General features: G+C 44.2%; 1 protein-coding gene across 2 annotated transcripts; it reads right to left on the bottom strand.

The window, feature by feature from the left end:
* Positions 1–2: 2 nt before the first annotated feature.
* MARCKS (myristoylated alanine rich protein kinase C substrate) lies at positions 3–5,498 on the bottom strand. 2 transcript variants are annotated; one of them, XM_041423937.1, is made up of 3 exons: positions 5,429–5,498; positions 2,896–3,068; positions 3–2,061 (listed from the first exon to the last, which is right to left on the bottom strand). In XM_041423937.1, the coding sequence occupies exons 2-3, from the start codon at positions 2,992–2,994 to the stop codon at positions 1,309–1,311; spliced, it is 852 nt and encodes a 283-aa protein (XP_041279871.1). In that variant the 5' UTR covers positions 2,995–3,068; positions 5,429–5,498; the 3' UTR covers positions 3–1,308. The 2 variants fall into 2 exon arrangements, with proteins under 2 accessions (XP_041279871.1, XP_041279870.1); XM_041423936.1 differs by lacking the exon at positions 5,429–5,498 and adding an exon at positions 3,311–3,384.
* Positions 5,499–24,656: the final 19,158 nt, after the last annotated feature.

Genomic DNA, 24,656 nt, shown 5'->3' with positions numbered 1-24,656 from the left:
TATACATTTTATTCACATTTATTTTTCGCTTTTAGTGTGCTCACAGAAAATTAGAACACCTTAAGCAGGAGTTTAATAGCAATTTTTGTAAGCAAAGTTACATTCCATCTCTAAGTCAAATTGGTCAAAGCTTCTCCAGTATTTACAAAAACATGATAGACAAGATGCTACACAAAAAAAAAAACCAAAACAAAACAAAACAAAAAAAAAACATTGCATCTGAAGAGATTTCCTTTATTTTCAAAGACAACTGGAAAAGAAAGCATTGTCTGCTGTAATCAAAAACATACCACAGTATAAACAGTAACCATTCCACTTATCACAGCTTGGTTGAGTTTAAAATTTGTGTTTAAAAGGTCCAAGATGACTGCAGTTTTACAAAAATGGGCAGGGTGGAAAGAGTTGCAAACTTCATGTGCTTCTGGATATCAAGATTTGTTTTTTTTATACAATAGTCACAGTTAAAAACACCCTGCTGGTAATACATAATTACACTTTATTAAGGTCATAAACCAGCAATAAACAATAAAGCCTATACAACTTGTATTTCTACTTAATCACTGACTGATACAGCTAACATGAGATAAGTGAAAAGTTCCTATGGTTTAAATGAATTTCTAAGACTATGATCTCTTTATCTGGGTATTGATTTTTATTTTTTTTTTTTTTTCCTTTTTCCTTTCCTTCTTAATCAAGACTTGTAGTGTTGTAAACCTTATAGAACATCTGCCTCACAAAATACATCGTAATAACTTTCTTTTAAAAAAAAGACTAACCCCTTACATCATTTCTGGCGGGGCGCGCTCCCGGCAAGGGCTGCGCACCCCGGGTTCCCCACTGCGGCCCCTGTCACTTCATTTGATATCCCTTATTGACCCACCCATCTCCTTCATATATGGGCATGTCCATAGACCGATCGGCAAAAGTTTTATAGTATGAAGAGAGTTGCAAAGTATGAAATTAAAAAATAAACGAACAAAATTTTAAAAAGCAAAAAACCAACGGAAAAAAAACCCGAACCAACCAAAACAAAACATTAATACTGATGAAAAAAAAAAACCCAAAAAAACCAAAATATAAAGGATGGGAAAGGAAGGCGGAGGGGAGCCCCCCTCCGCCCGTTGGAATGGCGGCAACATATAACGATTTGAGATGGGAGCTGCGGGGGGAAAGAAAAAAAAGAAACGAGACATCTTTTAAATCAATCCCTGGTTGTAGACAAGTTCTCCGAGACCAGTACCTGGCACCACTCCAAAAACAAACAGGGGGGAAGAAAAGTCCGTCGGCGAGGGGCGGCGGCGGCGCTTACTACTCCGCCGACTCGGCGGCGGGTCCCTCCGGACTGCTCTCGGCGGGGGGCTCCTGCCGCGCCGGCTCCTCCGCGGGGGCCGCCTCCTGCTCGCCGCTGCCCGCCTCATTCGTGGCGGCGCCGGCGCCCGCCGCCTCCTCCGCCTTCCCCTCCGCTGCCTGCTGAGGCGGCTGCTGCTCCTCGGCCGCCGCCGATGCCGGGGCCTCTTCTCCCGCCGCCTTCTCGGGGGCGGCCTCGTCCGATTTGGCCTCCTGCGAGTCCCCCGCCTCCTCCTTCGCCGCCTCGGCGCTGCCGGCCGCGCACGCCTCCTCGGCGGCCGCCTTGCCCTCCTCGCTGCCCGCCGCCTCAGGGGCCGCCGCCTCCTCCTTCCCGCCCTCCGCCGCCGCAGCGGCGGCGCCGCCCTCGCCCTCGGCCCCCTCGCCGGCCTCCTTCTTGTTCTTCTTGAAGGAGAAGCCGCTGAGCTTAAAGGACTTCTTGAAGGAAAAGCGCTTCTTTTTTTTTTTCGGGGTCTCGCTGCTGGACGAGGGGGTCGCGCCCTCCTCAGTCTTGGGGGAGGACTCGCCCTCCGCCGGGGAGGCCGGCTCGGTGCTCTCCGCCTCTCCCGCCTCCTTCTCGGAGGCGGGCTCCGACGAGGCCGCCTCCTCTTTGCCCGTCTCCTCGGCGGGCGCGCTGCCGTTCGCCTGCACCTCCTCCTTGCCCGCCTCCGCCGCCGCGGGGGAGGCGTCGCCGTTCACCTTCAAGTGGCCGTTCTCCTGCAAGACAAGGACCAGCGTTACCGGCGGTGCCCGGGGGGGTCGTGGGGCGCCGCCGCCGCCCTCCCCGCCCGCCGGCCTCGCCTCGCCGCTTCCCGCGGTTCGAAGCCCCGCGCTCTCGCCGGGCCGGGTGGAGCCCCCCGGGGCGGCAGCTGCGGGGGCGGCGGGGGGTGGCTGCCCGCAACGCCGCCGGCGCTGCGCGGGGCAGCGGCGGCACGGCCAGCCCGGCTCACGCTTGGGGAGGGGGCGCGGGTGGGTGACAGAAAGCCGTGCCCCGCGGCTGCCGACCCACCGGCGGGGCTACCGTGGACGGGGCGGGCGGCGCAGCCCCCGGCCCGCGCTCCCGCCCGAGGGGGTTGCCCGCGGAGCCTCCTGCCCGGGGGCTCCGGACCCCGCTACTGCACGGCCGTCCGGCTGTGCCACGAGAGGCGTTCATCTAGAGGCACCGAGTGTCTTCGGGAGGAGGTTAAGCCGGCAGAAAAGCCAAGCGGTGTAAGATGCTTCCGTTTACGAGCCATTGGGACACTCCACCATAATACACGAGGGATTTAAAAAAAAAGAAAGAAAGAAAGAACCGTGCCCCTTCCCCCCCACCCCCCACGCAGGAAAGATAAAGGAAGGAATCATTCAAAGCCGAGCCCGTTTAACCAAAATAAAGAAATTATTCCTTTGCCTCGAGTTGCAAAGATAAAAGGATCGACCGTATTCTCCATTGAATGTGCCACTCGGGCATCAAAGGAAGAAGAATTAAACAGGATGCGAAAAGAGTCCGTCGAAGTTGGCTTAAAAAAAGGAGTAATTTAATATTTTTTTAAAATTCTTTTCGTTTTTTACCTGTCCATTCGCCTTGGATGGAGATGCAGCCACTGCTTCCCCAGGTTTCTCGGCGGAGGCTTCGCCCTTTGCAGCGGTCTTGGAGAACTGGGCACCCATGCTGTCTTATTCAACAAAGAAACTCAACAGATCCAAAAGGAGGGGAAACAAAGAGCGTTGGGTTGGTATAAATACTGGGCGACCAGCAGCAGCAGCAACACACACACACACCAGAGGGGAAAAAAAAAAGAGAAGAGAGAACAGAACCGATTATAATGCACTCCTTTTAAAAAATTTAAAGTTGAAGAGATCAAAAAGCAGCAGCACAGGAGGGAGGGGAAAAAAAGGGAGGAAAAAGTCGAGCAAAAAAAAAAAAAAAAGGAGCCCAAGTTTAGTAAAAAAGAAGTAATAAAAAATCCCAGATTTGTAGCCGTACTGTAGACAAGGAGAAAATGGAGAAATCTCCCTGGTTGCTAATAAGATGCGGAGTCCAACGCCCAAGTGCACAGATGAATGGGCTTCCCGAGCGGTGACGGCAGCGCTCCGCCCGGCGCCGGCCAATCGCGGCCGCCGCGCACAAAGGGGGGCGGGGCCCGCCCGCCCGGCGAACAATGGAGCCGCGATGGCAGCGGTTTGAAATCGGCCCCCGGCCGATAATGAATGTGCCGCTCCGCTCCGCCGCGGCGCGGGCGGGCGCGCCGGGCCCCGCGCCGGGCCGCCAACAAAACACCCCGAGCGAGAGCGAGGGAGAGAGAGCGAGCGGGGCGGGCGGGCAGGGACAATGGTGCGAGGGGCGTGCGGGTGAGTGCGAGTGCGAGTGTGAGTGAGAGCGTCCCGGCCCCGCCGCACGCCCCCGCCCGCTGCCGCCGTGAGAGAGCAACAGATAGTGTGTGCGAGCCCCGGGCGGGGGAGAGCGAGGGAAGGAGGGGATTTGCTGCTTGCTTTTTTTTCCCCCCCTTTGTGATTTTTTTTTCCCCCTTTTCTTTTCTTCCCCGGGTTTAATTGGTCGCGATTGTTAAATCGCCCCCAATTTGGAAGGTATTTGAACCACGTAGATCGGGTTTCGCCGAACGAGATCACGAGTCGAAATTAGTAGGTCTGTAGGCCAGATGTTGCAAACGCTAAAGCAGCGGCAGCAGGAGCCGCTGCCGGAGCAGAAACGGACCCCTCCCCCATAGCGATATTGGCTTGGAATAAAATATTTTGTGATTAGCCTACGGCTCTAATTAAATTCTGCTGTCTGATTATTCCTGATTTGTGTTTTTAAAGTATTTTCTGAGGCGGTGACCCACTTCACGATTACATTTCCATGCACTCAAGTAGTGGGCGAAGCGACATTATCAGGGAAACATTCACGCTTTCCCAAACCTCAGCCCCGAGTGTGTATTTACGTTAAATTTAAACCCTCGAATAAGATGTAACCCGAAACTAATGCATGCGAATTAACGGTGATCTGGAACGCTTATCAGCGTTGGGGTGGGCGAAATATCACGGACCCGAGTGATTTCCTTTCTCGGGGGAGGGGGCGGCGTGTGCGGGGAGCCGGCCGGCTCCCTCCCTCCGTGCTTGATGCGGGGAAGGCTGGCCTAGACCCCCTCCCCCCTCCCCGGCACCCCCATCCCCTTTTAAGGAGCAGAAACGAGCGTCAGAACGATCGTTTTCCCATAGTCGGGTAATCTCCTCCGAACGCCTCTTGTTTATAAACAAGGATGTTAAAATGATTCCGATAATGAAGGGCTGCGGAGCGGGGAGGCTCGGCTCAGCCGCCCACCTCCCTCTCCCCGTGGATTGCCGGGGCTGGCGGGATCGGTGGGCTTCATGCGGACGCCGAGGGCCGCCTCTCGGTAACCCCGGCGAGGGCAGCCGGTTGCTTTCAAGCGCTCGAGGGGATTACTTCGTTTCTTGGGGGGCAGAAAGGGGCATTTGGCTGGTGTTTTTTACCGGGGGGATAAAACCTCTCCCTCCCTCCCGCCGCATTTCACGCACAGCCCCGCCGCAGCCACTGCCGCCGCTCCCTTTGTCTCGGCCGCCGCCGCCCGCCCCGCCGAGCCCGGCGCAGCAGCGTCCCGCTCCCCGGGGCAGCCCCCACTCCCACCCGTGCGCCCCGCACAGGCAGCACCGCAGCCCCCGGGGCCGGCGCGGGGGGCGGCCGCCGGCCCTGCCGGGGTGACCGCCCACGGCAGGGCGGGGGTGCCGCCGCCGCCGCCGCCGCGCCCCGAGGCTCCCTCGGCGGGGCCGCGCCGCCGGGCGGTTTCCCTGGCGACGACGGGGGGCGGCGGGGCCTCCCTGGTGGGATCGGGAGCGGCTCTGCCCGCCCCGGCGTCACCTGCGGCCGCCGGCCCCGCTGCTGCGGGGCTGGGCTGGGCTCGGCGGGGCCGGGTGGGGCCGGGGTCGTGGCCGGGGGCGCCGCGGCGGCAGCTCCCGGGGGCCGCGGCGGCGGGAGCCGCTCTCCGGGGATCTGCCGGCTGCCGCCTCTCCCGGGCGTGCTGGTGGAGTGGTGTGAGGCAGCGGGCACCGGCGGCAGAAGGGATGGAGCGAGCGGCGGAGGGCTCACCTTATGGCGTGACGGCACCGCAACCGTGGGGCACGGCCAGCAGGACTGCTTCCTTCTTCGGGATCCTCCCCCGCTTCTCAACTGCACGCGTTGTGTTTTGCCTGCTCCTTTTAATCTGGATATTAAGGAAATCGTGATTTTGTTGGCGGTGGTTTGGGTTTTTATCTTTTTAGACTGGTTTATGTAACAGATCACCTAAGAAGACCTGGTGGAAGAGCATGGCAGGACCTCGCAGTCACTATCAAAAGGCACCTGTCCATCCTGAGCGGGCATATGCAATTTCACCGGCACGGACGTATGCATTTCTACTTTCCACCGTAGCTACGTCTGAATTTCAGAGTAGCCTCACCGGAAAATTTCACATGTTGACTTGGAGTTTAGACGGTGTGTTTTGCATTATGCTTTTGATATGTTTTTCAACCTTTTCAATGTTTTACAACTAGAAAAAAAAAAAAAAAAAAAAGAGAAAGTAAAAAAGACTAAGGCTTGACTGATCTTACTCTAGGTACTTAGTTCCACAAGTTTTTCTGTAGAACCTCTGGACAAGCAAGAAATCTGGGATATATGTATGGTCCCTCTGTCAGTGTCAGTGCAATTAAAACCTGGACAGCTATCTCTAACCCAAACCCTTGACCGCAGGGTGCAAATACAAGATTTAACCCCTCAAATGACCTCTTGAGCCCATCAGCTACCAGGCTGCTCCTTGTCGCACCACACCTTTATGCACCAAGCAAAGAGATACGCTGGAGGGAGATTCTTCTTTCTTAAACTTGTACTTTACTCAAGTTCCTGGTCTTTTAATCTCCTTCCAAGAGGCAGGGAGAGGGAAAAGAGAGAGATAAAAACACAGACAGACAAAAAGACCTCCTTAGTTTTTTGCAACAGGACAAAGACGAGAATAACACTTTTCTGCTGTGCCTTCCACATAAAAAGTTGTCAGAATTTCTGTGGCAAGAGCAAGGATGTACCAGTGTAAAGCTGCTTGTGTATACGGTGCTGGAGATTTAGGGTCTGAAAAAAATGGTACTGTTGTCAAGTGTATTTGCACAGAATAGAATATTCTTAGTTGGAATTTGTGTTAAGGCTTTTACCACAACAGCTGTGTTACCAAAAATCCATATTCCCCCCTGTGTCATGTGTAGTGATATTTCTAAGAACATGACAACCGTAACCGAGAGACAGCTCTGTGGAGCCCCAAAATGAAGAAGAGACACTGTTCTCAGTGGGGGTGGGGGGGCAGGGGCAGCAGGGTTTGCCTCCCCTTGCTCCTCCAAAGGTCTGCTGTTTCTAGTAGTGAGTTGCACCCTCTAGATGAAGTTGTCTTTTTGCAGTACTTCCAAAGGTGACTACTATCAGCACATTTTTCCTCAGGTATTTTCATCCTCAACCTTTTGGGAAGGTGGAAGAGTTGTAGAATGATAAAATGCTTTGTACAGAGCTGCCCAGCAAATCAACCTCGCAGCTGACTGTATTACTGACTCTTGGCTGTGACTTCATGACCATTAATAATAAATCTGTGCCTTGCAGCCACAACTCTGGGCATAAACACAAACCTTCCTGTCAAGCTAGCCAGGTACAAGCATGGTGTGTAGTGCTTATGTCAACTTTGCACTAACATTCTGTGGGGAGGATAGGAAAAAAAGCTGATAGCTTTTCGCCCAAGAGCAGCTGAGGCAAAGATGCTCCTGAAATGTATTTGTCCACAACTAGAACAAAAGCTGAATGTGGTGCCACACTCTGGGTTATGTGGCTATGGAAATCCTGACCTTACATCAGGTACTCTGAAGCTGCAATTTACCACCCTATGAAAGCATGGCTTCTGACTCCTGAAGCTATTGCCAAATCTCCCAACTCACTTGTACCAAACATTTTTTTTCTTCTCCCAATACTGCCTAAAACATTAATTTTATCCATTCCTGAAATACAGGTGAATGAAATGGCATTTTCATTGGACAGTTGAAAGGACAAGGAGAAAGCTGCTCAATAACAGCTCCCTGCCGGTATGGCAGCTTCTCGCTGGAGTCCCAGAAAAACCCATCAGTGACACTCACACTCTGCTAAGGTAAAAGCACAATCATGAACATGTTTTAACTCCTGTTAAAATCTGAAACTTTTAAAAACATGTCCTAACTTGCCACACGTAGCTGGGACACAAATGTATTTAACTTGTTTGCTGGCAAATGCACTAAAATGCAACACACCCTGTCAACATTGAGATTCTGAAAACACGTTAATTAAAAGTTTTCACTGACACCTTTTTTCTTTTCTTAATGCACCTTTATCCTCGTCCAGACAAGCCTTTAAAGAAAGTGAATCTACAAGCGGTTTTGGGAGCTGGAATCCAGTGTTTACAGAATTCCTGAAACAGTGTGTGCTTTCTAGTGTTCCCATTGTGACTCTCCCCCGGGTGACTTGAGCTCTGAGGAGGTGCTGGGAAAGTTCCTTGGGTCCTGGCGTGCACAGAGATCTTTCCTATGTGCAGAGACAGCAGCAAGCAAACTAAAAATTGATAATCAAATTTTACTCTGAGAGATAATATTCCCTAAATGCTCATCTATCACAAGTCCTTTCTTCTCTTGTCCTGGTCCTTATATAGAAACAGTGTAAGACAAGCATAGGACAAAAAACATCTTTTTTCACAGGAAATTTCAAACTGGGACAGTTCTGGTAACAGGGGAACAGGATAATACTAGGTAAATAATGTTAAAAGTTTCAAAACTAAATTCAGATATGCAGAATTGTTGCATCTTCTCCAGTTTTTAAAAAAATGAATATTTAATGATGTCTGAATCTGTGCTGAGATTTCCTACCGACACATCACTTCAGTTTCTTCAAGCTTTACTCCAGTTTGGTGAAATGCTATAAAAAGCTTTTAACCTTTATGTCACTCACAACCATTACAAGTCCTTTACTAATATTTGCCAAGCTTTTATTAACTGCATACATTCAACAATGTTTGTTAAATAGGATCCAGACTGTTTGAATGTCCAGTGTGCTGGGAAACTGAAAGCTAAACAGAGCTTATATATTTTAAAAGTATCATACAGCTGGTCTCTATCACAGATAATAAAAAAATATCTGTCAACCAACTGGATAACTGACATCAAGTAATGAGGCTGGTTACTTCTGGGAAGAAAAAAAAAAATCCCCAAAGTAAAATCAAGAATAAGAAATCCAACAACAAACCCAACCCAGCCCAACCCAATCAAAGACTTCTTAGATGATACAAAAGCAAAAACGCTCTATGAAATCCCAAGCCCCTCCCTTAAGGGCAATCACAGCAAGTCGAAATAACTAACAGCAGGGAAGGTGTGAGTATATAATTAAAAGACTGGTCCGTGCTATATGCTGATTCTTCTTTAAAGAACACCATTTCAGCAGCAAAGAAAGGGTATCAGGGCTCCATTGCATTAAGCAGGGTGTGGACAAAAAAAATAGAGATAGTGGAGAGTTGTAAACACTTTACAACCTTCAGTTCTAAGGACAAATACTGCTCCACTGTAGTCACAGCTTTGCACAGGGTAAGGCAATGCAGCAGTAGTTCTTTACATAGTTCATTCCCGTGCTCTGGCCCTACAGTTCCACTCCCCCCATTGTGTGTGCCCTGGCTTTCCTTCTGACCTCCTGATAAGCCATTTTGGAGAGTTAAACCAGCAGAAAAATATTCTTTCTCTCTTCCCCAATACCCTTCCTCCATTCTCCTCCCCCCACAACCCTTCCCCACCCCCCATCTTTTTGAGCAGGGAAGGGCAGTTTCCTGCTGGTTTAGCTTCTTGCAAACCTTGGTGTGGCCAGACATGTTGCAGTGATGACAAGCAGGTGATAACCTGATTGAGCATGAAGTTAAACTTCAGTTCCATCGACATTTGCTTCAACAGCCTCACACAATCCTCCTTCTCTGCAACTTGTGCTTGCTTCCAGTTTCCTGATTCTCTCCCAATTCTTCTGGGATGAGTGATCTAAGCAAAAAATGCCTGATGAGCAGGTATCTTTTAGAGTGGCACTGGTAGGTGTTGTCTCATCATGTTTCATTGAAAGACCACATGTGCTTTAATGATGATTACTTTGTGTCATGTGGCTACAGCCAGTCTGGCTTTTATGAATTCCAGCTAGATTTGGAGGGGACAGGAGTTACATAAGAGTAGAATAATGTAAATTTATGCTGAAAAGTGTCACAGAATGTGAAATGAAACTGATGGACCCAGCTAAACAGAAGCCTGTCTAAAACAGGAAATAGGAAGCATTTGAGCTTGACTCAGAGATTTAGATTCCTGGCATTTAGTTGTTGTGAATTGAAACTGATTTATGGTTAAATCAAACAAGGACTTGGGGTTGTGGAAGTAACAGCCTCCACATCAAGTGCCTAGGCTCTCTGTAGGGCTCAGGCTATGGGGAGAAAGTCAAGTGCCAAAGTCTGTAATTTGCTCAGCTGGCAGGTAGAGGCTGGTACCCTAAGTCTGGTTTTATGATTCTCACTGCAAAAATACAGTGAAAAAATACACTGCAGCCACAAGGTGCGAAAGGCTAAGCCAGTACAAGTTGCTGTTGTTGAGCTGTTGTTTTTGTTACACTCAGCTCAGAAAGGCTGTTTGTTTCCAGTAGCTGGAATAAAAGTTATAGAGTGCATCCGAGTCAGCTTGGCAGAAATGTATGTGACATGTACTGCCTGGTGTGCTAGTAGGGCACAAATTTTATACCAGTGGTGATGTAATCCCCAGCTATACATCACAAATAGGAAATACAAAGCATTTGTGCCTGTCTCAGAGACTTGGATTCCTTGTACTTGGTTGGACAGAAGCATATCCCCTTACTTGGAAGCCAGCATTCTGACCTCTTCCCTGCCGTGAGGTGCTTTTGCCCCTTTGAAAGCTTAAGAGGCAGTCCCTTTTCATCCAGGAAGCATGGCTTTAATTCCCACCTAAGAAAGTTTGAATCCCTTCATTTACCTCCCTCTGCTTTTCCCATGAAGTTCTAGGATGAGGAAATGTGAGCACAAATATTTCCATTTTCTCTCACTGAAGCTGTTCAGTAAAGGCATTAAGAGTTACTCTTTGGCATGGAGAATTACATAGTAATTGCTCCAAAACCCGAGCATGATTCTGCAGTCTAATTACTTTGCAGGCCTGCCTGGGAGTGGGAGACAGCTTGCCTCTGGTTCTTACTCTTCAGAAAGTGTTACTGTTTTCTAGTTTCTAGCTCTTAGGGCAAGCAAGGACTGGCCCTTATGGTCCAGTGTTAGCAGTTTGACCCAATGACTTCAATATACAGTCATTATCCTGTTTTGTTTCGTTGTTCAGCCTTCAAATAATTTTTTTTTTTTTTTTTTTTGGCAAAGTGGAGCACTGAGCAGAGAGCTGGTATGCCCTGGCACTGTTATGTTTCCAGCAAGACAGGTCAGCCGCACAGCTTAGAGTAAGAGAGATCTGCATGCCATAGCCCCTCCCTCACATGTGACAAGATGTCCTTCCCATGCAGGTAGGTCAGCGTCCACACGAGCTTCAATTGCTCTGGACATCACACATACAGACATCTCCTCTGTGTTTCCCTAGGGAAGGCCTTTGAGCAGGTGCTTCTGAAGTGCTTTGGAGGAAGGACAGCCGGGGTGAGACGTGGTCCATTGGTTGGACATCTCTTGGGACACATCTTGCCTGGCATTTTGAAAAGCAATGGCAGATCATACTTTAAAGCTACAGGTCTTGGGTCCAGTCTGATGAATTCAGCAACTTACTGATGGCTTTAAATTTTCTGTTTGAATTTAGACAATCAAAATGCATCTGTGTCCTTTTGTATATTTAGCTGCAGTTTGTAACCCACCAACAGAGAGAGAACTGACTTTTCAGACTTTTAATCTTTTTAAAGATTAAAAAAGATTAAAAGTCTGAAAGACTTTCAGACTTTTAATCTTTTTTTTTTCCATTGTCACAATGAATGACTTAGACTATTCAGAATATCATTCTGATATTACATACCCACCACATTTATTTTGGTTTATATTGTTACTAAACATTTTCATATTAGAAAGTGTTTATTCTATGTGTATTTTGTATTTTAGCACCTTGGTTTTCATTGTAGTTGTGGGTAGTTCTGGGAACCAGACTATAAAATGGTTATAAAACTATTAAAAAACATCCAAAGGAGAACCATGAAGGTGGTGAAGAGCCTTGAGGGAAAACCATACAAAGAGTGGCTGAGATTACTTGGTTTGTTCAGCCTGGAGGAGACTGAGGAGAGACTTCATTGTTGTCTACAACTTCCTCATAAGGGGAAGTAGAGGGGCAGCTACACTGATCTCTTCTCTGTGGTGACCAGTGAAAATGACCCGAGAGAATGGCCTGAAATTGTATCAGGAGACTTTAGGTTGGATATTAGGAAATTACCTATGGGTAGCTGGGCACTGCAGCAGTGTGATTCTTGGGGTGTCCTGTGCAGGCCTGGGGTGTGGATTCTGTGATCCTGGGAGTCCCTTCCAACTCAGGATCTTCTATGATTCTGTGTAACCTGTGCAAAGGATTAAGTTCATACCCGTGTCTACAAACCCGTAGAAGAGTTCACCTTACTTATACAATGAGTTCACTTGTCTTTAGGAGTATGGATATGTAGGATGACAGCCACCTTTTCTTAAGTGTAATAAGTAACAAAAACTACTGTCTGCATGCTGAGGGTATTGATACAGCCTCCTTTTGTAAGAAATGGGTAATAAAGGTTTTTTGTTTGGTTGGTATTTTTTTGTTTTGTTTTATTTTGTTGTGGGTTTTTTTTTTTGTTTTTTGGGGTTTTTTTGTTTTTTTTTGGTTTTTTTGTTTTTTGGGGTTTTTTTGTATTTTTTTTTAACAGTGGCCTTAGAATTTTGTTGTATAAATATTCTTTAAGTCATGTACTGATTTTTGAACATGAAGTGACTGAAAGGTCATTTTTTGTCACCGGTATTGCAAGAAACCACAGTCCAGCTGCAGGCTTCAGGGCAGTAAATTAAGGATTGTTAAAACAAATGGGCTAATGATTACAAATTCAGCTGTTTGATTTAGAAAAACACATATATATATAATGCAAGAGACAGGAGGGGATCTTGGTGAAATAACTGGTTAGAGGCTGGGGCATTTGTGTCCGTAATCCTGCTGGGAATTAGTGGTGAAATAGCTAGTTTAAAATGGGGGCATTTTTGTCCATATTTCTGCCCTGTGGCAGACTGCCTCTGTCATTGGGGTAAGTCTCTGTAGGTGTATCTGCCCAGGATACTGAGTCGGGGCAATAGCTGTAGTACAGCTTGTTGTGGTTATTGAAAGCAGACATGGATATAAGCGTAGATGAATTGGCTTCAATTCTTGGTAAAGAATATTTTTCTGCCTTGAAATCTTTGTGTCTATGGTGCCAAACACACATCCCTTGTACCCAAGCTTCTATAAAGCCACTGTCAAGCAAATGCAGCAGGAGGGCTGTGTGAATGAACAAGTAGCTCCTGATTAAGCTCTGACTGAAAAAGGAAGAAGGCAAGGGGCAGAAGCAGGTGACCCAGGAACAATGCAGACACAGAGTGCCATGATGGAAATTGGAAAGCCAAAGATCACCTACAGTTAAGCCTGATGTGGGATGAGAAGGGCTGCTACAAGCAAACCAGCAGCAAAAGGAAGATCAGGGATAATTTGGGCCTGCTGCTGAATGAGGGCAGGGACCCTGGTGCCAAGGATACAGAAAAGATCAAGATAGTGAATGCCTTCTTTACCTCAGTGCTTGCTGGTCAGACCAGCCTGAAAGAACACCAAGACTCTGCAATCAAAAGTAAAGTCTGGAAAAAGGAAAACACCCTTGGTGGAGGAAGAGCCTATAGAAAGGAACATTTAAACAAACTGAATATATACAAGCCCATAGAATCCCCTGGGAGGCACCCACAAGTGTTAAGGGAGCTGTCTGATGTCACTGCAAGGATACTGTGGGTTGTCTTTGAAAAAGTTGTGGTGATTAGAGCAGAATCACAAGGACTGGAAGGAAGAAAATATCAAGCCTATCAGTGAGAAGGTCAAAAAGAAGGATCTGGTGAACTATAGGCTAGCTAGCATTCTCTTGTTGCCAAAGTGAAGCTGTGAAGCCTCCATCCTCAAAAGTCATCTGATCACAGTCCTGGACAACTGGCAACCCTGCCTGAGCAGGGGGATTGGAGCAAATGATCTCCAGAAATGCCTTCCTATCACAGGCACACTGTGATTCTGTGTGATTCAGACTGTGATATTGTTTTCAGTACTGCCTTAGCTCTGCCTATACTCAATTTAATTTCAAGTTGTATTTTTGAGATCTTATGCCTCCATTAAATGGTTTATGGAATGTGGAAATTAATACACCTGCCTGTGTGCCTTGGAAGTATAAACACACCAAAGATTGTGAGGTGCTTTCAGTGAACAAGGCATACAAATGCCTTTTTTACACATTTATAGAATGAGAAACTTTACAATCTTTTCCCCCTGTACAGTACAAATTACATTAAAGTGTAAGAAAACAATATCTGTAATAATGTTCTTGAAACTAGGAACTCAGAAACTGAGTAAATCACAGGTTTAATGTGAACCCCTGCCTTTATAAGTTCCCATGCCTTCTGTGGTACTGTGTCAGAGTCTATATAGAGCAGATGAAGTAGTGTCACAGTAATTTTTGTTTATTCCTTTTAAATTATACTTTTTCACACTTTTGTAAGGTCTCCCGTTTCCCCCCGTGCAGCTATAAAAGGCTGCCTTCAGTCTGTTTAGGCTCAAGGCACACATGCGGTCTTTTATTGACAAAAGCAGATGGCGATTTCCCTGCGATCCGTTTCCTTTTCCCTGGCTGGCATGTGAAACACGGAGAGCATACTGGAGGACACGCCGTCATACCACGCCAGCCCCTGAGTGCTCCCCTCGCAGGGGACAGCAAAGGACCTGGCTGCCCATAAGGCATCTGAATTACTGGAAACTATTTCACATTTGGCTTAGAGCTATTTTGACAATCTTCAGCTGAATCCTTTATTTCTTTCTTCTTAGCACGTAAATGTCCTTTTTATAGTAGCTATTCTTACAGATTTTATGGTTCTCTTTTCTTAAAGCATCTCATTCCCAGTTCCCCATTTTTATTTAAGTTAGTCCCTTTTCATTTCCTGGACATACCATGCTAAGCAAAACATACATTTGAGGGGTGTCTCAACATACATTTGAAATTTGGTGTCTTCCTCAAATTATCTCATGATGCTGGCCTCTATTATTCCCTTTTTTGTCTTCAATGTGCCAATTATGTCCCTTTTGCCATACTGTCTTTCATGCTTATAAGGAACTCTGCAAAATGTATTATTATCTTCTTTTGTATGCTTCCTTAAACCCCTTCTTTGCTTTTACACCTACCAGTGCAAAGAAATGACTGGTTTATCCATTGATTTCTATTTTTCCCTCTTGGATTTATTGGTAGTTATTTTGAGTTTGAAATCTCTGTGAGATCAGGCCTATCTTTGTGGACTATCATTGCCTCATCGGTTAGCATAAGGACAGAAAAAGTGCAAATTTAAGCCTCTGAGGTGCTTTAATCTTGGCAGTGCCTGAGCAGAGTTCCCCTTTCTGCATCTTACTGAGATTTACTAGGGAGGATGTGCAGCTCAGTCAGTGTGTGGGCATAAAGCCTGTAAAGAGCTTTGGAGCAACAACTGGCTTGACACAGCACGTGCAAGGAACAATTTATCTTTCATTCTGAGCCTCACATATATCATGGGCACTTTAATTTCTCTTTCTTTACCCCTGTCAGGATTTTCAGATTGCTTTTCATATGCCTGTGTTCAGCACTATTTCTTTCAGAATCAATTCAGTTTAAATTTTGCATTCTTGTACAAAGAAAAATTTCTGAAATCAACAAATAAACATCTGACTCATTTAAATGCTTATGAGCCTAATACTGCATTCATATTACTGAAAAAAATAAAGAAATGCTTTTCTTTAAATCTAAATTTTATGAAGCATAATCAGAGGAATTTTTTGTATTCTTAAGCATTATGAAATTTGAATATACAATAGCATTTGCAATGCATTCATGGATGGTCTGGAAATCTGTGAGCAGAAAGTATGAAGCACCTCCACATTAGTAACAGCAGGATAAATTCTAGCCCAAAGAGAAATAAGACATAATTATCACTGAATATGCAGTTGGACTTTCAGTGCCCAGAGAAAACAGGTAGCATTGAGATTTTTGAGATCATCTTTCCTTCTCTGCATATTTTCAGCAAACAGTGATGCAGTTCTTGTACAGGCTGGGGCTTCTGCGGTGGCAACAAGCAGAAGCATTCAGGTAGGTTCAAAATTGAGCTTGGCTTAAGCAGGCAGACTGAGACCATTCAGACTGCAAAGTTCATTCTTTATGGAGAGTATGATTTGAGTCTTCAATGATATTAACATTAAAAATGTCAAAAGTTACAAACACATATTATAGTGATGTCAAACTCTTTGAGCAAAGTGTCTGTGGGTTTCTCGGAAGATGCAGATAAGGACAGTTTCTTTCTTTATGAGCTCATCAATCCCCATATAGAGCAGAGACCAGTCTTTGAAAGGCTTTTATATCTCATCTCTCATGCCTCACACCTCATTTATAACCCCTTTTTAGAGGGCAGAGCATAGGGTGATTCCTGCTCTCCTCCGCTGTGAATGCAGGAGTCCATTTCCTGTCACCTAAAGATCCCAAAGTGATATTACACATAGAGAAACTCTGCAGGATGTGCCTTCCCTGGTACTTGCTTGAGGAGAAAGAGGAGCATGGCAGCTGGGGGTAAAGAAAGGCTCAGCAGCTGAGGTGAGTTTGGACTTGGCCAGGGGAGCATAGGGGCAGGGCACTCATGTCCCAGATGCTCAGCTTTGCGGTTATGTCAGCACAAAGGCTGCAATGTCATTGTCCTTTGACACTGTCATCAGCAAGCCCAGCTCTGCTGCCCCTCACCCTGCTGGTCATTGTCCCAGGAAAGGAAGTTTGCTCTGTTCTGTGCTGTCAGTTTGTGCTTCTAAGCAGATGATTGTATCTTGAAAAGGTATTGTGTAAGATTAGAAAAAGCCAGTCTATCTGAAAGGTTTCAGGGGGGAGGTTTTGGCACCACAGCACACAAGACTGAGACATGATTATGTTATCTACCTGCTTGTCATCAGATATACACAGTGCATCTACTGCCTAGCCAGCAAAAGGGCCAAAAGAGGAGGGAGGCTGACCACACCTCTCTTCAAGTCATGGATTCCCATTATCTTTTTCTGCCAAGCCAAGGCAGGAAATGCATTTTGTGTTTGTCTGGGTTTCAGTGAAGACTGGTGACACAAGGCCATAGTTTACAGCAATTTCTAGGACTGGAGAAGTTCTTGGGGCAGGACATGACACTCACTCTGTAGGAAGTGCACATCATGGAGGCGTTATGTCCCTCCTGAAGTGTTTCTAGCAGTGCTGTTCTGAAACCCTGGCTGGGGAGCTCCAGCCCATTTCCAGGGAGTGTGGCCCTGTGCATTGGGTGGAGAGCAGGGGTTGCCAAGTAAATGATTAGTGGAGCTCAAGGGCCTGAGCCCCAGTACAAAATGTGGGCTTTTCACAAGTTGTGTCCTTCTACGTATCGTAATGTAGTGAGTTTCTTCTCTTCTTATGCTTCAGGGTCTGGGGCAAATCATCCTACTTTCTTTTCCTCAAATCTTCATGAGGGGCCCCACTGAGATATCACCAAGTTTGATGAAGGAATGAAGACAATGTGATGGTTTTATTTTATATCTATATTTACTTTCTCTTTGGTTTATTTGGAAGTCTCCCTATATAAAAATACTTTCAAATGTAATTTGCTTTCTTGGGTGAAATTTGTCTCCAGTTCTGCAGAAATGCTGTACAAATGTGGTGCTCTCACAGTTGTTTTTGAGCAATTATCAGAGTTTTCAGAAAAAGTAACACAATATAATTCAAGAGAAGCATTCAGACTGGTATTTCTGAAATTCTCTTAGTAACTGATGATAGACTATGGGTTTCAATTATTTTGTATTAATTGTTTTCCAAACACAATGTTTTCCCCTTTAAACTTTATATTTCAAACAACAAATCTGTATGCAGCACAAGAACATCTGCACACAAATATATCTGTTATGCATTGGCTCACTATTCCATTCGTCATACAAAAACCTTTACAAGTATCACAAACTTGCTGAAGTCAAACAGAGATAAGAGCAACTCAAGTTCTGATTTTAATTCTGCTTAACTCAGCATTTGTGTTTACATATGTCAGCTGTATCTGAGATTTCTGAAAGGCATCCTGGGCAAAATCAGTACACTTTTTAAGTTACTCTTACACTTCATTAACAAAGTCATAATTTGGTATTTACTAGATCTTAACCACTGAAGCAGCAGATGTGTGAGATTAGGAGAAAATATGAAAGGTAAGATGTTGAAGTACTTAAATCACAGCCATATTTTGGTTTTTCTGGAACAGAAAATCAAATCAGCTCTGGTTTCCAAAGTATTTATGGAAAACCTCATTGACAGCTGCATTTGCAGGTTGCACTGTGCTTTTATTCACTCTATTTATGATGTTAGGGAGATACATATTGTGATACATATTGTTCCCTTCTAAGCAGCTTTCACGGTGTTAGTAACTAAAGTGCTTTGCTTTCTGCCTAATATTTGTGATAATTAATGACAAAGAACACATGGAAATGGTATAGATCTGCTTTTCTGAAAACTGTTTTGTAACCAAGTCCAACAGCACTGTGGAAGACCTGTCATCCTCTGTGCTAGTCTCCTTACCTTGTTGCAAATATTAACAAAGATAATGATCATGTTGATTAAAGTATCAGGGCCAAAAAAGTAAGGGTTTTCAGGGTGCTAGTCAAATGGTGAATAATAGGTGGCTCCTCCCAAGCTCAAGGTTTACAGATGGACAAGAAATGGGGAAGGAGGCATAGCAGCAGAAGCAGAAACAATCAAAAAAAGCATTCCCCTTCTCAGTGGGTGAGGAAGGTGCAATTTGTCAGGGAGGAGAACACTCCAGGAGAATGGAAGAGCACTGCAGGGAAGGCTGGGAGGAGGATGAGGAGCTCTGTGAAGCTGGTGAGATCAGCCAGGAGCAGAGTAATCCTCCAGTCCACACAGCATAAGAAAAGTAAAACATCTAAAGGTGCAAATGTCCAGTGCTTCCTGACTGGGCTCCTATTATTCCTGTTATCTGTCAGCTGTCGTCCCCTTTCTTTGCAACTCTTCCTCAAAGCCATATGGAAGCAGGATTAAGGTGGGTGGAAAGTACCACCTTTCTCCTGGTAACCTCAAAGCCAGAGGATCTCCTCGGAATGGCTTGGGGCCTGGCTTTACAGCCACCATCTGTTAACTGCTCCTCTTCTCTACTGTGGCCACGGTGGTGGTGAAGGGCCCCCAGACAAGGTGCACACAAGGTTCACTGTCTGCAAATCTGGTCGAGAGCAGCTAAGGGAACTTGCTGTATCCTACTGGCAGATGAGACAAAGAAAACATCCTTGCTCTCTCTTTGTGCAGGAGAAACAAAAGGGTCAAATTATTTCCCTGACACCACACAAAATGACAGCAGAAAGGGGCGAAAAAATATTACTTTTCCTGAGCCCAGCACTACACTTCATATTTGAAACCCCTGCCACTCTGATAGAGGCAAAAGGGAAGGTAAGGAAATAGGATTAGAGAAGACAGGACATACTGGCTCATGACTGCTTATATGCACTGCCTTAATTGAAGTCAAACTTTTACACAGAAGCACTGCAAACGGTTTGGAATTCAAATCTGAAATGAAAATATTGGTACAAGTGCAGTCTGGGACTATAGTTTATGTTTTCTTTTTAGGATCTGTATCATTGTATCTGAGAGCCTTGTGATTGTCAGCAGATTTTATTCTCACAAAATCATAAAGAGGAAGAAAAGTTTTCTACCTGGGTTGGGAAGGCAAAATTTAGGCAGACAACTGAAAAAATATATTATTTTGGGTCCTCCAGGAAAGCTGAGATTGGTTGCAGCTGTAGAGCAAAAGTGTTATAAGTTTCAATCTATATTCCTAAATCCATTAAATCACCTTTGTTAAATTAGATTTTTATGAATCTGAAGTCTACTGCACAGTCTATGTTTATATTGCTCTTTGAGAGAGCAAGATGGCATTTTTCATGTACCCGTGATGGGTTTTCTTTGGGGAGTTTATTGGGAGCCTTTTCAATAGAATCATGAGGAATGGTGTGGGCCTGCTACAGGGGTAGGGAGCTTGAGGAGAGTGAAATTGAAAGAAGAATTTAATTTGCTCACCAGCCCCAGGAGTATTGGCCTTATGAGTAACCTTGGAAAGCTGTGAGGAGGTGGAGGAATGCACATTTGGTGCTGAAGGAAGTATTAGGATGGTGCTAATGAGCATTAGGAGAGGAAGATTCAAGATTCAGCTTCTTAAACTTTTCATTCTGAGCAAGGGATGTGATGGGAAGTGGATAGGATTGCTCCCAATGGCATGCCTGTCTCCCCTTTCTTCTGAGCAGTGCCTTGGACATCATCATGACGTATTCTTTCTGGTTCTAGCAAATGCTTTTGGGATCCCTTGAACCAAACAACTGAAGTAAAGGTTAGGATCCTGGAGTCTCTTCCACAGTCCTCTCACAGCTCATTTGGGAGAAATTTCAAGCCTCTCCCATAGATTTACCTTGTGATTTGTCCCGAGAAAGGACTTCGGGTGCATTTTCTGTATTTGAATGTAATGATTGTTAAATGCTTTTGAAATCTTATTTATTATTGTCTTTTCCACTTATAATCCCTGTCAGTTTTCTCCCTGTCCATCTCCCCCTCCCTGACTCAAGAACAAAGCAAATCCCTGCATATGAGTCCTGCTGCTTATGAATGCAGTTTTCCTGAGGCCTCAGCCAGTGCAGCATTTCAAAGCTTAGATCTGCATTTCCCAAGTCAGAATCCCAGGGCTCAGAATCCCAGACAGAATCTAGGTGGCTACTAATGCATCCATTAACCTGAAAGAAATTCATACGAATCCCTTCTATGTCTATTCTTTTACCTAGTTTACATCTGATAAATCTGTAAGACAGCCTGCAGCTGATAGTCATTTGATCACTCCAGGCTTAAATGCCAGCAGAAATCTGTGACAATCTGGAAGAAAAGACAAGATATTGTTTGGACATTAAATAGACCAGTTATTTCTATTTCCTTACTAATACTTTAGAGAGTTATATCCAGGTCTGAACTTCAGTCATCAATTGCTCAATGACCATGTAGTCAAGTTTACATTGTGTTTATGGCCAAATTAGAAAGAATATCCCATTGTGCTAAACCTTGCAAATTCTATCTGCCTTATCACTGCAGGATCATGTTGTGTCCTCTTAGCTGGTATCACAACAGCAGCTTTGTTTTTGTAATGCTACACTTGAGTGTTCAACATAATGGATACTCTCCTACAGCTGGTTTACACCAGGATTATTGACATTTTTCACAATGCATTTTTTTATATATGTGCCTGTGCATAAACAGTCAACATAACCTAGAATAACTTGAAACTCCCATCTGGATGTTGTATTTAGGTCTCATATGCAGAATTCTTTGTTTCTAAGATACTCTATCAAAACTCTTGCATTTTTAATTTTGATTTTCACCTAGTTTATTAGTCTCCAAAGAGCCTCCAAAATTATCAGACACATTTTTCTGTTTCTCTGTTCTATAAAGCACGATTCACCATGTTAAAATATTTTGATTTTTTCTCATGCCATTGGTCTGGTGATCCCTGGCAATGGAATAAACATGGTAAGCTCTCAGATATTTGCTTCCATCATCAGAAGAGCCAGGCTTTGGTATTAATTACTTTTCAGGGTCACATATTCATACATAGAACTGAGAGCATCTAATCACAACTATCTTCTCCTCTCAGAACCGTAGCTACCTTCAAACAACATCTATTAATAACTAAACCAGGACACTGCCACTATAACTGATGTAGTACACTCAAGTGTGATCAGTTGTTACCACAGAAAGTAATACACAGTAATATATTTTGTTGGTATGCTCCAGAATATAAATGTAGAGGGCAAAGACATAAAGCAGTCATGCCGGTACTTGAATAATACCAGCTGCAAAGCAAATGAGCAGGGCAGAATCAGTGTCTACCCTCAGAGTTTTGAGTCTCTAGCTGTGACAGCATTCACACAGAAGCTGCTTTACAGATTAGGAAATTGTTTTCAATTAAGTCCTTGTTCTCAGCACTGACTACCTAACCCTGCTAACCTTGGGGTTAGAAAACACAGTAGTAGAATAGTGAGCCTGTATAAGTCTCATCCAAAATTCCTCTTCTGCCTCTTTGTGCCCAGCAGAGCTGAAATACAGAGAGTTGTAAGGAAAACAAGACTAATGTGTCTAAGAAAAACAAGAAATACAAATCACCAGTCCTTATGGATATACACTGTATAATGTCACAGCGTAGCTGTCATTAACAGATACTACACTTGAACAGAGATGATTGTAGATTTTGGTAAGAGTTATTTTTTATCTGAAAATGAAACTTTGAATCCAAAGTACTTGTTTTGACTTCAAATAGAGAAGCTTTCCAGCTCAGGATGAAATTTATCATCAGAATGAAAGTGAGAGAGAGGATGAGGATGGAAATTCATCATCAGAATGAAAGTGAGAGAGAGGATGAGGATGGAAATTCATATTGTTTGGGATGACTCTTTGGTACCAACCAAGACAGATATTTTTGTCAGAGGAAAATCTTACCCTCTGTAGTCTGCAGCATCATAATTTAAACGTGTAGTGCTGAAAAATCAAATTTCTGTATGCCAAGCTATTGTGGGGTGCCTTTTAATTTCCCTCAGTCTTTCCTTTTGTACATACCCCACTCTATAATAAATTTTGCATTTATAGGTATAAAAAGACAAGTAATTGAAATCTAAAAAAAACTTTAACTGATGGTAAAACTTTTACCAATCTGAATGGTAATGATAACTTAGTCCTTAGTTTTACTGAAAACATGCACAAAATTGCCTGTTAGTGCTCTGTGAAAGGTCAACATTTGTCAAACTGAATTTATTTTGCACCAATACGCTTCCAAAATCATCCTTTCCATTGTAGCTGCTGTTCCTCCATATGTTGTTCTTCCCTGTTCTTTTCAGCAATTTCTCATGTGGTTTTACTATTCTGTCACTAGTTTCTTGCTGGTCTTTTTCTGGTACCCATTTCAGGAAGCAGGTACAAGCACTTTCCAGCAAATCTGCTGAGAGAAGATGAGTTGGCCAGAGGATTTTAGTTTGGTAGGAAAAAACTTGAGGAAATGGGTAAATAACTCTCTGGTTTTTCATGAGGTCTTCAATGTCGACCTAGGGATCATGTGGGATGTTAATATCTAATTGTACTGGCAGTAATGAAGCCATCAACCCACAGCCTAGTCCATCATCACTGTATTTTTCAGAAGATGCATCCTAACACATGACAAGCAATTACATTGGGGGTTTCTTGTCCCTTTGTCTTCCTTAATGGAGAAGCATACTTTGGAGTGTGAGAGACATATCCAAGGTCTAATGGGTAAAGTGAAGACTTTCTGAGTGGCAAATTTTTGTCATGCTTAAAAAACAGTTACCTGGACCAAAAGAATTTTGACAAAAAAAACTCTGAACTGCAGCATCATGCAAAGTCAATTAAAAATGCTGATAACCCACTGTAGTATTCCCTTTTCTCTTCTGTTGCTAACGCTGAACTAGTAGCTGCCATGGACTTCTTTTCTTGCCAAAAAATCTTACAAAGATGAAACTTTGGATACACTGAGGGGACTGGGAGGGGATGGTGAAATATGGCTGTGGGTGGAGATATCTAAGAAATGTGTGAATATGCAGGCGATCTTTACATGTTAAAAAAAACAATTGTAACCAAAGAAATAAACATTACCACAAGCTTAAAAAAAAGCAAAAAGAAAAAAGAAGTACAAGAATGCTGTCAAGATCCTGGCAGCCAAAAAGAAAGAATGAAATGTTTATTCATATGGGTCTATGTATTTAAAAAAGCATAAAATGTTGCCCTCTGAGGATGACAGCTTAGACATAAACTGCAACAAGACTTGTGACGTGATTAAAGAAGAGTGCATACCTCTGAGGATAATAAAGAACTGATTCCCTTAAACATTGTGCAAACTTTAAAATCAGTGTCTTGGACAGCATCCTAGGAAGATATCCAGCTACAGTAAATCAGGAAGAAGTGGCTAAAGGGCCTGGAGACTTTTATTCATAGTATAATTGTATTTGAAAAACTTACCCTGAAAGGCTTTGCACAGAAGATAGTGGCAGCAAAATGTTGTAGTTTAAAAAGAAGAAAAGATGACATACATTCCTGCTTGAAATTATAGGCCATGGACCTAGAGTCAATGGAATTGCTACTCAGGTGTCACTGTCCACAAGCACTCTGATAAGGCTTATTTGCAGTACCTGCTCTGGAGAGTATACCCAATGGAGGTATTTTACACTCCTTCTAAAGGGTTAAAAAGAAATTTAAATGTCAGAAGAGGGAGCTCAGATGTAGTTGAAAAGACAGTGGTGGAGATTAATATTCAACCTCTGCCCTTGACAAGTCTCTAAGGCTTGGCAGTTTCTCACTAGAAGTCTATAAAATGCTTAGGCATGATTGCTACACTTTGGGAAGAGCCAAATTCCTGAATTCTCTGAAGGAAAAAAATAAAGAAATTATGTTCGTTTTATATACTTCACTCCCATGAGAAGGTTACCGAGTTGTTTGTATATTTTATATCAACCCATATCACTTCCTACAGTTGGCAATAAAGCCCTCACCAAAATTTTGGCAAGCAAATAAGAAAATGTTCTGCCAGACACCATTAATACAGATCAATCTGGTTTTCCTTTGCGTGAACCAGAAGATTATTTTCCTGAGGTAAATCTCAAATATTTTTTACCTCAAAAGCTTGCTTTTTAAGTCCTATTGCATGCCAAAAAATCTAGGATAATTCATAGATGCATGGAGGTTAAGGCCAGAAGGGATGGTTAGAGCATCTACTCTGACCTCCTGTGCATTTCAGAGTGGTAAATTCCACCCAGTTACCCATGTGCTGTGCTCTTTAATTGGTGTTTGGTAAAAGCACTAGCTCAGAAATTTAGTTGATCTTGATTTGGAGACATCAAGAAAATAAAATCCACTTTTTCTTTGGCAGTTTCCCCCCCACCATATCATTAATTAATTACTTTCACAGTGATTAAAAAAAAAAAAAAAAGTAAATTCCTTTACA

Source organism: Onychostruthus taczanowskii, unplaced genomic scaffold, assembly GCF_017590055.1.
Source record: "Onychostruthus taczanowskii isolate IOZ18803 unplaced genomic scaffold, ASM1759005v1 scaffold8, whole genome shotgun sequence".
NCBI classification, from domain to species: domain Eukaryota; kingdom Metazoa; phylum Chordata; class Aves; order Passeriformes; family Passeridae; genus Onychostruthus; species Onychostruthus taczanowskii.
This window is presented reverse-complemented; position numbering and strand designations above follow the sequence as displayed.